Here is a 14,752-nt window from a genome sequence, read left to right as displayed (position 1 = left end):
CTACTTTTTAGGAGCTCATGGCCTAGTAGAGATGCTTCTGAATTCTTTTCATATGAGAGATACTCTCTTTTTTAAGCTACCTTCAATAAGAATTAGTGAAGTATTTCCAAACTCATGGAATTTAGTATAAAGAGGTAGCACCTATGAACATATTAACAAGTATTCTTTGTTAGAGAAACACTACTTGTAATAATTTTATTTGTTTTAAGTATGTAAAAGAGTTTTACCAGAATGTAAAAATCATTCTTTCTCAAAATCAGTATGCTTGTACTGAGTGAACATTACTAGCAAGGGTTTAGCTTGACTTTTTTTTCTACTTGGATCTTTAAAGTAAAACTCTTATGGGCATATAATTGGATCTTGTGTTTTTTTAATCCATTCTGATAATTTATTATAATTGGAATATTTCATCTGTTAACTTCAGGTAATTACTTAACGTGATTTTATTCATATCTGTCATTTTATCATATGTTTTCTATTCCTAATTATTGCTCTGTAATCTTTCATAGTCTGTTTGATATTATACAGTATCACATAAAATACAGAAACTACAAACTCTGCAGATCAATTTCCTCTCCTTTCCAGCCATGGCTTTTATGATCCTTTACGGATATACATTTATTTCATTATAAGCCCCACAAGATGTTGTTTTTGGATTAGACAGTTATATGTGCTTTTTTTTTCCTTTTTTTTTTTAAGGCAGTTTCTTACTCTGTTGCCCAGGCTGGAGGGCAGTGGTGCGATCGTGGCTCATTGCAACCTCCCCCTGCCAGGTTCAAGCCATTCTTGTGTTTTAGCCTCCTGAGTAGCTGGTATTATAGGCGTGCACCACCATGCCCAGCTAATTTTATGTTTTTAGTAGAGATGGGATTTTGCCATTTTGGCCAGGCTGGGCTTCAACTCCTTGCCTTCAGCAATCCACCTGTCTTGGCCTCCTAAAGTCCTGGGATTACAGGCGTGAGCCACTGTGCCCAGCCAAAACAGTTATATGTGCTTTAAATAGGTTAAGAGAAGAAAAATAGTCTTTTATATTTACCCAGATACACCATTTCTTATGTTCTTCATTTATTCCTAAAGATCTGAGTTTCTCTGTCTTATTTTTCTTCAAGCTGAAAAAGAATTTTTTTAGCAATTTTGTAGTGAGCCTCTGCTCTGACTTTGAATTTTAATCATAAGATAAATGGGTGGATGTGCACCTGCATGGTCCCCCTGCACAGGACAAAGTTGTGAGTTTGTTACCACGATAGAATAAGGTGTTCTTGCCTTCAACAGTTTCTTTTTTTTCTTCTTCTTCTTATTTTTGAGATGGAGTCTCGCTCTGTTGCCCAGGCTGGAGTGCAATGGCGCAATCTCATCTCACGGCAACCTGTGCCTCCTGGGTTCAAGCAGTTCTCTGCTTCAGCCTCCTGAGTAGCTAGAATTACAGGCACCTACCACCGTGCCCAGCTAATTTTTTTGTATTTTCAGTTGAAACGGGGTTTCACCATCTTGGCCAGGCTGGTCTTGAACTGCTGACCTCATGATCCACGTCTCGGCCTCCCAAAGTGCTGGGATTACAGGCATGAGCCACTGTGCCCGGCCCAACGGTTTCTTAACAATTCTTTTTGCTTTGCTCTTATGGGACTTTGCGTAGGAGTGACAGATTCTCTGTGACAGTGATTATAGATTGTATGAAGTGTGGCGATTAACAGTTGTCATCGTACTAAACACCTCACTCTACAATGTGAAATGTTGACATCACACAGGCCAAAATTTTATTTAGGCATGCCATGAAGCCATACTCAGAGATATTGTAATTAGACAGGGAAGAATAGATCTACCATAGTAGATGGGGCCTTGATGAAAGGAGTCTGGTGTTGATTTCTGTATTTTAAACTCTGTTGTTTTTTGTTGGCACCCCAGACAGTGCACCTTCAGGGAGAATAAAAAGATGTTCTAAGATGGAATCAAGTGTCCCTTGTTAAGGGGGAGCTTAGGGAGACCTGCATGGCACCTCCGATCTCCTTTACCCCCTCTGCTTCCTCTGTTTTACCTATGTAGCCAGAAATCCAACTCAGTGACTCTCCCTGCGTTCTCTGCACCTGCCCCAGAGCTGCTAATATTTGGTATGCTGATAGCCTCAATTTTGTTTTTGTTTTTTTTTAACCAAATGGCTCTGTGCTGTTTCTTTTTTTTTTTTTTTTTTTTTTGAGACAGAGTCTTGCTGTGTCACCCAGGCTGGAGTGCAGTGGCGCAGTCTCAACTCACTGTAACCTCCGCTTCCCAGGTTCAAGCCATTCTCCCACCTCAGCCTCCCGAGTAGGTGGAATTACAGGCACCCGCCACCATGCCCGGCTAATTTTTGTATTATTGTAGAGATGGGATTTCACCATGTTGGCCAGGCTGATCTTGAACTCCTGATCACAGGTGATCTACCCGCCTTGGCCTCCCAAAGGGGTGGGAATTACAGGCATGAGCCACTGCTCCCAGCCCATCTGTGCGTTTCTTAATCAATCCACACACTTTCACACCTTATTTTTCTCTTAAAATATCCAACACTCCTTCCTTTATTTCTTTTTAAAATTTAGATACATATAATTTATGTTTTCAACAGATAATTTTATAGTGTATGTGTCATGTAATTGTTTTGTTTTTCTTAAATGTATTACTATTATTTTTGAATGACAAACCATAACTGTACATATTTATGGGGAACAATATGATATTTTGATATATTTATACAATGTGGCATGATTAAATCAGGCTAATTAACATGTCCCTCACTTCACTTACCTGTCTTTTTTTTTATGATGAGACATTTGAAAATTACTCTCTTAGTTATTTTGAAATATATAATACACTAATATTGACTGTAGACACTGTTGTGTAATAGATCTCAAAACTGATTCCACTTGTCTATCTGAAACCTTGTATTCTTTGATCAACAACTCCCCATTTCCTTCCTCACCACTTCTACAGCCTCTGGTAACCACTATTCAACTCTTTACTTCTATAAATTCAACTTTGTTAGATTCCTCATGTACATGAAATCATGTAGTTTTTGTCTTTTGTGCCTGGCTTGTTTCACTTAGCAAAATCTCTTCCAGATTCATCCATGTTGTTGCAAATGAGAGTCTCCCCGCTTTTAGGGTTAAATAGTATTCTCCTGTGTGTATATACCATGTTTTCTTTATCCATTCACCCATTAATGGACGCTTTTCATTGACAAGAATGATGTTAGTGACAGGTTTGTCATGTATGACCTTTACTGTGTTGAAGAACATTCTGTTCCTAATCTGAGAATTTTTATTGTGATATTGTGTTCAATTTTGTCAAATGCTTTTTCTACAATCTATTGAGGTGATCATATGGTTTTCAGTCTTTTTTTTTTCATTTTCCAAGAGTGTTTATTAAAATAGGCAGTAATCAGTACATGTACATCATATGAGCAGTTATTCAAAATCAGCCCTTCCAGGAGAGGGGCTACATCTCAGTTTTCCTGTCTATATAATAAAATGCCAAAAGTACTTCCCTAAAGTACAAAGGCATTTCCTTAGTAGTCTTGGTACCAGTAACAATATGATTACTAAACATCTCTAACGTGGTTTTCATTACAAAGAAACATGTTTCACATAAGAGCTTCATAATACCCAGAGACAGAATTTGTGCGTGCTTAAAATTTGAAGCCAGGCTATTTCTGATATATATTTTTTCATTTCTTCCAGTTTTTTATTTTTATAAATATGCACGCAGTTTCCTACCAGTTTAAAACACACACACGAAACACTGCTCAGAGCACCATGAATGCCTTATAGTAGCTTCTTTGAGACTATGATCATAATACATGGAGGGGAGTCCTAATTTCTAATATGATTTGCTCCTTTCCCCAAATCTCAGCAATTGTCAGATACAGAAAAGGTTTCTGGGCAGAGGGCGAAAGAATAGTTATGAATAATTTCACAATGATCTGCTTAAGGAAACATAAATGGTGATCATATGACTTTTATTTTTCATCTTCTTTATGTCATGTATCACATAGATTTGGATATGTTGAACCATCCTTGCATCCCAGGGATAAATCTAATTTGATCACGGTGAATGATTCTTTTAATGTGTTCCTGAATTAGGTTTGCTAATATTTTGTGGAGGATTTTTGCATCTTTGTTCACCAGGGATATTGATGTATAATTTTCTTGTATGTAGCAGGGTAGTGCTAACCTTGTAAAATGACAAGAAAGTATTTGCAAGTATTTTCTCTACTTTTTTTTTTTTTTTTTTTTAAGTGTTTGGGAAAACTTGTCAGTTCTTTAAATGTTTGATGGAAGTCAGCAATAAAGTCATCTGGTCCTGGGCTTTTCTTTTGGTGGGAGATTTTTGTTACTAATTCAGTCGTCATCTTACTCATTATTGGTCTTTTGAGATTTTCTATTTGTTCATGATCCATTTCTTTTATCCAATTTGTTGGCATTTAATTATCCATAGTAGTTTCTTGTGATCCTTTGTATTTTGGTGTCAGGTTCTCTGGTTGCTTCCTGTGCTCTGAAGTCAAATGATATTGCTAGCTATCCTCCATGGTCTAGTAAGATCACTGGCTGGACTTTGCCTCAGTCAGGTAGAGCTGCTCTCTGGGCTCTGTGATTGTCTCTGATTTGGCAGAGTTGCAGGTTGTCTTCCTTGGCTGGTCAGTACTATTGTTTAGAATCTGTAGTTGGGCAGAACCGTGTGATGGGCTCTGAGGCTGCTTGAGGTTGTTGCTTGGCCCCATAGGGTGGGCAGGGCCTGAGGCTGTACTCCACAGATGTGTGTGGATTTCGGCTTGCCTCCCAGCCCAGGGAAGGGTTAAGCAGAGCACTGAGGTTTGGTAGAGTCACTTCTCTGCAGCTGGGGTCGAGCAGGGACAGATGCTCCTTCCACAGGTAATCACTGACACTACCTGGCTTGGGGAATGCTTAGTGACAGCAGAAGGGCTTAGTTTGATCACCTTTCCACTTCTAGGATTGGGTAGGCCCAGATGTACCTTTCATGGGTAATTGCTGACCTACAGTTGCTCCCCCTAACTCAAAATCCAAACTCTGAAACTTTTTGAGTGCCAGCATGACACTCAAAGGAGATGGTTATTGGAGCATTTTTGGATTTTCAGGTTAGAGATGCTTGACTGGTAAGCAGAATGCAAATATTTAGGCCGGGTGTAGTAGCTCACGCCTGTAATCCCAGCACTTTGGAAGGCTGAGGCGGGCAGATCACGAGGTCAGGAGTTTGAGACCAGCCTGACCAATATAGTGAAATCCTGTCTCTACTAAAAATACAAAAATTAGCCGGGCGTGGTGGCACCTGCCTGTAATCCCAGCTACTCAGGAGGCTGAGGCAGGAGAATTGCTTGAATCTCGGAGGCAGAGGTTGCAGTGAGCTGAGATTGCGTCGCTGCACTGGAGCCTGTGTGACACAGCGAAACTTCATCTCAAAAAAAAAAAAAAAAAAAAAAAAGAAAATATTTCATTGCAAGCACTAGAACTTAGTTGACTCACATCTTTACAGCTAGGGGCCAGATATTTCCTCTGTGGGCAATCGCTGACCTATAGTTGCCTCTGGACCTGGGGAAGACCTGATGGGAGCACCCAAGCTGTGTGGGGAAGCTGGACAGGGATTTGAACCACTAACCATGTTTCCTGCAGCTTAACATAGCTTGCTGGTTTCTCTGGTGTGGCATCTCTGTTAGCTGGAATGCAGGAAACCACCAAAATTTGCTCTGGTGGCTGTGATCACCATCCCACATTCCTTGTTTTATCTGACCCCAGTGGTCCAGCCTTGCCAGTACTCCCAGTGTTTCCTGGGGGACGAGACAAGAATGCAGCACCTGCAAAGGATCCCAGAACGGTGGGGAAGCCAAATGTCTGCCTCTCACTCACTCTTCCCACTGTAGAAACTGTGGGTCCAGGGGAATTCTCTGTGTGTGGCACTGTGCCAGTTGGGAGAGGGACAGCACAGTCAAACAGAACAGTTTCTTACCACTTGTTTATGGCTTTTCTCCATTCTGGGGTCCAAGGAGGTGTCTCAACCTCACTCCCAAATTCTGGTATATTCAGGATGTTATTTTTGCCTGCAGACAGTTGCTCATTGGATTTCTCTGGGAACAAGGAATGAAGCCACAGAACTCTTACTCCGCTATCTACCCCCACGTCACTCCAGTATTTTTGTTTTATATCAAAGTACATATATGTAAGGAATTAGATATAATTCGGATTTAACTGGGCCCCTGCATCTTTATTTGCCAAATCTGGCAGCTCTACTCATGAGTGATCTGAGAGAAAGTTCTCTGGTAGCCTTTTGCAGTTCCTTGCTTCCTGTACCATTGAGAAAATAAGAGATGTTGGGAGCAAAGGTCTTAGGCCTCTCACCCCTAAGCCCTCCTGCATCTCTGTATGTGTGTATCTACCTTTGCTCCTCTTTCAAAAGGGTCTCAATGTTCTTACGTAGGGCCAGCCTCTTTTTTTTTTTTTTTTGAGATGGAGTCTCACTCTGTCGCCCAGGCTGGAGTGCAGTGGTGCGGCCTCAGCTCACTACAACCTCTGCCTCCCGGGTTCAAGTGATTCTCCTGCCTCAGCCCTCCTGCGTAGCTGGGACTACAGGCACACGCCACCACGCCTGGCTAATTTTTGTATTTTTAGTAGAGATGCTGTCTCACCATGTTGGCCAGTCTGGTCTCAAACTCCTTAATCTCTGGTGATCTGCCCACCTTGGCCTCCCAAAGTGCTGGAATTACAGACATGAGCCACCATGCCTGGCCTCCACCCTCTTTTTTATGGACTGATTCCCATTGCTCCTTCTCTTTCCAAGGATCTTGTGTCTGAGTTGTCCCCTCTCTTTTCTGAATTGTTAACTTTTCTTATTCAGCTACTAGATGCTGTAAAATATCCCATCTTAAACTTCCCTTTGCCCCAGGATTCCCTTCTAGCCAGAACACCATTTCTTTACTCTCCTTTAGGCAAAACTTTTAAGAGAAGGCTGCACTCTGTCTCCTTGCCTCCCATTCTCTCTTGATCCATCTCCAAATAGGCCTTGTTGACCCACCATCTCCTGGCTGCCATCCCAGTGGTAGTCAGTCTCAACACATTCGTCTCCTTGATGTCTTAGCAGCACTATGGATGGATATAGACATCTATAACCAGGCCCTCCTGTGAGAAGCGTTTTCCTCACTGGGTTTCAGGATGTCATTCTCATTTTCCCGTGTATCACTGACCATTTCCTCTTTGTGTATTTTCTTTGCTCCTCTTCTTCCATCCTGACCTTCAAATATTTGAATGCCCCCGGACCTTTGCGTTCAGTGCTTGGACCTTTTTTCTCTATATACAGGTTGAGCATCCCTAAGCCAAAAATCCAAACTATGAAACTTTTTTTTTTTTTTTTTTTGAGACCGAGTCTCGCTCTGTCGCCCAGGCTGGAGTACAGTGGCGCAATCTCCGCTCACTGCAAAGCTCCACCACCTCCTGGGTTCACGCCATTCTCCTGCCTCAGCCTCCTGAGAAGCTGGGACTACAGGCGCCCGCCATCACGCCTGGCTAATTTTTTTTTGTATTTTTAGTAGAGACGGGGTTTCACCGTGTTTGCCAGGATGGTCTTGATCTCCTGACCTTGTGATCCACCCGCCTTGGCCTCTCAAAGTGCTGGGATTACAGGCGTGAGCCACCGCGCCCAGCCAACTATGAAACTTTTTGAGTGCAGACATGACACGCAAAGGAGATGGTTAGTGGAGCATTTCTGGATTTTCAGGTTAGAGATGCTTGACCGGTAAGTAGAATGCAAATATTTCAAAATCTGAAAAAAAATTGTAATCTGAAACACTTGTGATTCTAAGCATTTGGATAAAAGATACCCAATGTGTACTCTTTCTAGGTGACTCTTTCTAGGCGACATTATCACATGCTGTTGACTTCAAATTAAAATAGTTGCCCGTGGTCTTTTCCTGGAACTCTTGAATTAAGTCCCCAGCTCCCTTTCATGACCTTCACTTGAATGCCTAATAAACATCTCAAACTAAACATAGTCCAATAGGTCTTGATGATTTTTTTCCTTCACAAACCCGCTCATCTCTGTTTTCTTCATCTTAGTAAATGACACTCTCATTCACCTCATTGCTGTATCTCAAATATTGGACTTAACTTGATACCTCTCTTTTTCTTTTCCCTTTTTTTTTTCTCTTAAGTCAGAGTCTTTGCTGTGTCACCCAGGCTGGAGTGCAGTGTGGTGTGATCTTGGCTCACTGCAGCCTCAACCTTCTGGGCTCAAGGAGTCCTCCCGTCTCAGCCTTCCTAGTAGCTGGGACCACAGGTGCATACCACCATGCCCAGCTAATTTTTTTTTTTTTTTGGTAGATACAGGATCCTACTATGTTGCCCAGGCTGGTCACCAACTCCTGGGCTCAAGCGATCCTTCCATTCCACCTCAGTCTCCCAAAGTGCTGGGATTACAGGTGTGAGCCACTGCACCCAACTGATACCTCTCTTTTTCAAATGAAACTTGTTACCGCATTGGCAAATGCTGTTGGGTCTTCAAAATATGTCAAATGTCCACCCCCTTCTCACCTTTTGCATTCCTATCAGTGTGGTCCAGGCCATCACCATCTCCTGCCTGGATTGTTTTATATGTCCTCTGAAGTTGTCCTGCTTCTGCTCTTTCCCCAGTCCCCTGTTACAGTTTTTCACACAGTAGCCAGAGCACTGGTTTTAAAATGTAAGTCACAGTATCTCACTGCCCTCCTCAAAATCTTTTATCAACTTCCTGTTATACTTAGAGAAGTAGCCAAAGAACATATTATTTCTACTAGGCCTTCCCTGGCCTGGTTCTGAACCATTGCTCTGAGCTTATTTCTCAGCTCTCTTGTCCATGCCCCCTGTTCCAGCCACAGCAGCCTTGCTGGGCCTCTGCTATGCCAGGTACATCTTTACCTCAGGTCTTTGCACTTGGCTTTGTGTGCATAGTGTCCATTCCTAAATCAGTGTGTGGTTCACCTCGTTCTATTCAGGTGTCTGCTCAGGAGCTCTCTGTTTACCCAAAGCAGTAGCACTTCCTTCCAGCTTATCATACTGTATTCCTCTCTTACTACATTATTTTCTTTAATAGCATATATTAACTACTTGTTGTGTGTATATATATATAACTTTTTATTTGAAATAACTAAATTTGCTATCTAGTTGTAAGAAATAATATAAAGAAATCCAGTATTCCCTTCACCTAGTTTCCCTCAGTAGTGACATGTTGCATAGCTACAATATATTAATATCACAACCAGGAAATGGACATTGCTGCAATCCACCAACTTGTTTTCAGATTTCACCAGTTTTACATGCACACACTTTTGTGTATGTTTAGTCCATGTGGTTTTATCACGTGTGGATTCATGTGAGCACAGTGCAGCCAAGCCACAGTGCGGTTCTGTCCTGAGGATCCTCATGTTTCTCTTCATAGCCACCACTCCTTCCCTCTCCCTCCTCCCTGCTGTGAGATATTATAATCCCTGCTTATTCCGTGCTGGTTGATGGGGTGTGCTCATCTTTACTTCTTCAGCACCTAGAGGAGTGCCTGCCACATCGTGTATTTGTTAAATGGATCACTTAATCATAAGGCAACGTTCTCCTGTGGGAAGAATTTGGGAAGAAAAGCCATGCCTGTTTGGGGCACATACAGTGTGTTTGTAGTTTGGTGTGATGATCTTTCTCTTCTCATTCCTGCCACCCTCGAATGTTGAAATGCCTGTGACTCTAGCAATAAAATTGCTTATTAGTCAGTGCTTGGCTCAGATTAATTTTTATGGTCCAAGTAGTAGGTGTCATGAGTAGAGGCACACTAATAGCTTATAGCTGATTCATGATACCTTCTTTCAAACTCTGACTCAGAGATTTCCTGGGGAGCCCAATCCCCATACCCACTTTACCCTTCATAGTCATATTTGAGGTAAAAACTGACCAATGCTGCTTCTTTACCTCCTTTTTTCTTTCCAAATGAAATCCCAGACGTTACTGCCTAATCAGGTTATATTAGGTTTGAATTTCTTCATAGCACGTTATTATCTTTGCAAATACACAATATATTTTTGGTCTAGAACAAACAGATTTAAGAGATCTTCCTCCTCTCAAGTTTACATGTTTATCTTGAAGCACTGAAGGTTGCTGACTGTGTAGTGGGCAAAGGATCAAGCGATGCCGTTTCGCCTGACATGTTCACAGCAGAAGTGAGCTCAGACGCAGTCCCTGATGTCAGGTCACCAGCTACTCCAGCGTGCAGGAGGGACCTTTCCACCCCTAAGACCTTTGTACTTCGTTCTGTACTGAAGAAACCCTCTGTTAAGATGTGTCTAGAGAGCTTACAGGTAAGAAGAGAGTTAAATTTCCTAAAGCAAATGAATAAAAATGCATTTTCGTTCAAAGTAATACCCTTGAAATGTCATATTTCATACTAGTTTAAAAGGAAATGTCTTACCTGTCTTATTGTGAATTTTTTTCCTTTTCTTATTGACAACACTGTGTAGTTCCTTTTGTTCTTATTTTAAAGAATTAAATACAGTATATAGTATGCAGAATTTAATATAAGTAGACTGTAGTTTATAAAGGGTCATAATCTTACATAATCTTATTGCAGTAACATTATTGATTTATGTAATTATATAAGTGATATTAATTACTTAATCATAATTAATGTGTCAGTCTGTTAAACAGATTATTCCTCCCAAAATATTTGGTATTAAAAGTACCTCTTATAGCCATCCTTTTTTGTCTAAGCCCAGTCAATATGAGGAAAGAGGAAGTTGATAGGAACTAGCTGGCATTTATTGAGTAGTTTCTATTGATAGTTCTGGCATATATATACAGCAGTAGTGCTCCCAGAAAGGTATAGGACCTGTTTGACATACACTTAGGCTTGTAGGTTGTTAAGTGAACCCAGATAAGTCTACTGTTAAAATCTGTGACAGGCTGTCAGTCCATGAGAGGTTGAGAGAATAGCCTCAGGAGTCAAAATGCCAAGTTTCAGATCTTGACTTGGAAACATAGTCACTGAGCAAATTATTTGACCTTTCTGTGCCTGGTTTCCTTATCCATAAAAATGTAAAGTTGGTAACTACTTTTAGAGTAATTTGAGCGTTAAATGGGATACTATAAAATCACCACGAGTGTCTGGCACCCCAGAAATACAAATCTTTTTTTCAAACCATAAACATTTTAACATACAAGTATGCCTACAAGCCTGTTCTAATCTGTTCTGAAGCCAAAAGGAACTAAATTACCTTCTATTTACATGGATCATTGATGGTCAGTTGCTATTTATAAAGCTTTAATAATTTTGGTTAAAGAGGTGATTTGTGGCCACACACCTGTAATCCCCTGACTTTGGAAGGCCAAGACTGAAGGATCGCTTGAGCCCAGGAGTTTGAGACCAGTCTGGGCCAAAAAAAAAAAGCTGGTTTGGATCTGTAATACACACAGCGCTGTTTGTTCATATCTTCTCAAAAAGACTTAACATCTGAATGATCCGTGCAACTCTTATTTTATAACAATATGACACAGCAAGTATTAAGTCTTGTCATTAGAATCATATGAAAACACAACTGGCCAGGCATAGTGTCTCAACGCCTGTAATCCCAGCACTTTGGGAGGCCGAGGCAGGTGGATCACGAGGTCAGGAGATAGAGACCATCCTGGCTGACAGGGTGAAACCCCGTCTCTACTAAAAATACAAAAAATTAGCCAGGCGAGGTGGCGGGCGCCTGTAGTCGCAGCTACTCAAGAGGCTGGGGCAGGAGAATGGCTTAAACCTGGGAGGCAGAGCTTGCAGTGAGCCAAGATTGGGCCACTGCACTCCAGCCTGGGCAACAGAGTGAGACTCCGTCTCAAAAAAAAAGGAAAATGAAACATTTACAACTAATGATCTTTATACTAAGATGGCAAATATTGGGAGGCATATAAATTGTGAGTTGTTTGCTGACTTTTCTGATTGTTTCAGTTAAAAATAAATCTAAAAGTAAACATGAGCTTTGTTGTATAAGTTAACTTATTTTGCAATATTGGTATGTGCATTTTCCTGGTCAGAAAAATGAACTGACTTGAGAGACAGATGAAGGAGGTTTATTTGGGGCAGGACTATTTCTTAGAGCAGGTACTGTTCTTAGAATTGGATGTACAGGAGAAAATGAGGAATTCTTGATAACAAGGACTGGTCAGAGGTTTAGGTGGAGGCTAGACGAGTAGGTGGTGATTAAGAGGGACCTTTGATCCAGTCTGTAGGCCTGGCTGTCTCCTGCTGAGCTCCAGGGGCCCTGTATTTAGGCTTGTTCTGTCTTTTTCTACGGGGCTTACAATATCCCTTCCTTCCTAACTTGCCTACACTGTAATCTTCATTTGGAGAAACACACAGGGACAACTGCTACCTTCTTTCGTTGTTTCTTCCTCAAGAATATAGTAACGTAAAAAGATTTAAATACCAGGAATAGGTGTGGTTCGCATGTTTAAAAGATAGAACACGATGTTATACCATTTAACTGTTGGCTTTTTTCTTATTTTAGTGCAATTCTTCTATCTCAGATCATTTATATAGTTTTCCTCATCTGACACCATATATGGTACATGTAGCCTTCAAATCCATGGGTTCTGCATCCATGGATTAAACCAACCACAGATCAAAAATTATCAGGAAAAAAAAGTCACAAAACACATAAAAACAATAACATATAACAGCATCATACGATACATATTAACAATACCATATAACAATGCCATTTAAAAGTATTCTTTTAGGTTGGGCACAGTGGCTCCTAGCTGTAATCCCAGCACTTTGGGAGGCCGAGGCACACAGATTGCTTGAGCTCATGGGTTCGAGACCAGCCTGGGCAACATGACGAAACCTCATCTCTGCAGAAAAATACAGAAATTAGCTGGGTGTGGTAGTGCGCATCTGTAGTCCCAGCTACTCGGGAGGCTGAGATGGGAGACAGGTTACAGTGACCTGAGATTGCACCATTGCACTCCAGCCTGGGTGATAGAGCCAGGCCTTGTCTCAAAAATAAATAAATAAAAAATATTCTTTGACATGACATTTACATTGTATTAGATATTATAAGTAGTATTTAAAGTATACGGGAGGATGTGTTCAAGTTGTATGTAAATACGGTGCCATTTTATAAAAGGGACTTGAGCATCCGTGGATTTTGGTATCTTAGGGTACCCTAAAACGAATCTCCCATAGATACCAAGCGATAACCATATGCTGTTATTCTAGCTACTGATGTTTTCCTTAACTTTACTTGCTAGATCAAACATTGAATGAATTTGATCCACGTTTATTGATTCCTGTGCTTCAATTTTGCCCTGAAATGCTGTGTTCTAAAGTGGTTTGTAGGGGACGTAGTTATGATTTGTGCCTGATATCATGGTTTTGAGCCAGGACAGTTATTGAAAATAAAGGTAATCTTTCATACAGGAGTATCTATCTGCAGCTGACAGAGAATTTCAAAACTGCCATTTTAATGACGACATCTATGTATTTCTATATGTAAAATGATTAATTGATGTTTATTCTGTTTAGGAACACTGTAACAACGTCTGTGATGATGATGGGACTCATCCCAGCTTAATCTCAAATCTCCCAAACTGTTGCAAAGATAAAGAAGCAAGTAAGAAATTCATTCTTGTTTGTAAGCTTGAGGATATCATTTTCTTGTTAATAAACCTGCTATAATATATGAAATTTTCAATGCCTTAATGTTTCTGAAATAACACGTGAATGAAGAACAGTTGAGAGGAATAGAATCTCCTTGGAGAGCCTCAGAATTGGTCTGTCCATTTCATGGATCCATTTTTACGTAGTGGTGGGATTTGTAAGAAAATTTATATTTCAATTTTATAAACGTTTAAGATATGCATATTTTTACTTGGAAATCTGTTACCATATTTTAATTGGAAATGTGCTTGTCTTCTCCATTTTGAATTTGCTCTACCAACAATTATTTTGTAGCTTTACTTTACTAGCTATTATACAAATAATAGCTGAATATAATCACTTTAAAAGATTCTAGTATATGCCTTTTAGATAAGAAATATAGCTTAATTTTTCAGTTACTCTCATTTATTATCTAATTACAGAAGATGAAGAAAATTTTGAAGCACCGGCCTTTCTAAATATGAGGAAGAGGAAGAGAGTTACTTTTGGAGAGGACTTAAGCCCGGAAGTGTTTGATGAATCTTTGCCAGCAAATACTCCATTGCGTAAAGGAGGAACACCTGTTTGTAAAAAGGACTTCGATGGTCTCAGTTCCCTGCTGCTTGAGCAGTCACCTGTTCCTGAGCCATTACCTCAACCAGATTTTGATGACAAGGGGGAGAATCTTGTAAGTGTGAAAAGCATGGAACAAACTTGCCTGTATTTTCATCAGGCTTCACCTGCTTTGCATGAGCAATAACTGTGCTTTGAAATAATGAGATACACTAAATGATATGCCATGGTTTAAATTAATCTCTATTGTATGTAGGTTTTATGAATTTTCCCCATTACAAATAATACTTCCCTGACTCCTTGTACATATTGAACATATTTATACCAATGAATTTAACAACTTAGGTAAACTGGATACATTCCTTGGAAGACAAACTACCAAAACTCACTAAAGGTGAAATAAATAACCTCAGTAGCCCTATATCAACTTAAGACATTTAAATTTTAGTTAAACTTTCCCACAAAGAAAACTCTAGGTATAGATGATTTTTTTTTTTTTTTTTTTTTTTTTTTTTTT

At 40.2% G+C, this 14,752-nt stretch overlaps 1 protein-coding gene across 4 annotated transcripts in view; it reads left to right on the top strand.

The window, feature by feature from the left end:
* Nucleotides 1-14,752, top strand: part of CDCA2 (cell division cycle associated 2) — a 50,360-nt gene that overhangs the window by 11,683 nt on the left and 23,925 nt on the right. For all 4 annotated transcript variants that reach the window (XM_017885476.1, XM_017885468.1, XM_017885492.1 and 1 more), the window contains 3 exons: nt 10,131-10,342; nt 13,549-13,636; nt 14,106-14,350. In XM_017885476.1, coding sequence (XP_017740965.1) covers nt 10,131-10,342; nt 13,549-13,636; nt 14,106-14,350 — 545 coding nt within the window. The remainder of the gene's footprint in view (nt 1-10,130; nt 10,343-13,548; nt 13,637-14,105; nt 14,351-14,752) is intronic.

Source organism: Rhinopithecus bieti, unplaced genomic scaffold (assembly GCF_001698545.2).
Source record: "Rhinopithecus bieti isolate Rb0 unplaced genomic scaffold, ASM169854v2 scaffold_315, whole genome shotgun sequence".
Lineage (NCBI taxonomy): Eukaryota > Metazoa > Chordata > Mammalia > Primates > Cercopithecidae > Rhinopithecus > Rhinopithecus bieti.
The sequence above is the reverse complement of the archived record's forward strand: the minus strand, read 5'-3'. Positions and strand labels throughout refer to the sequence as shown.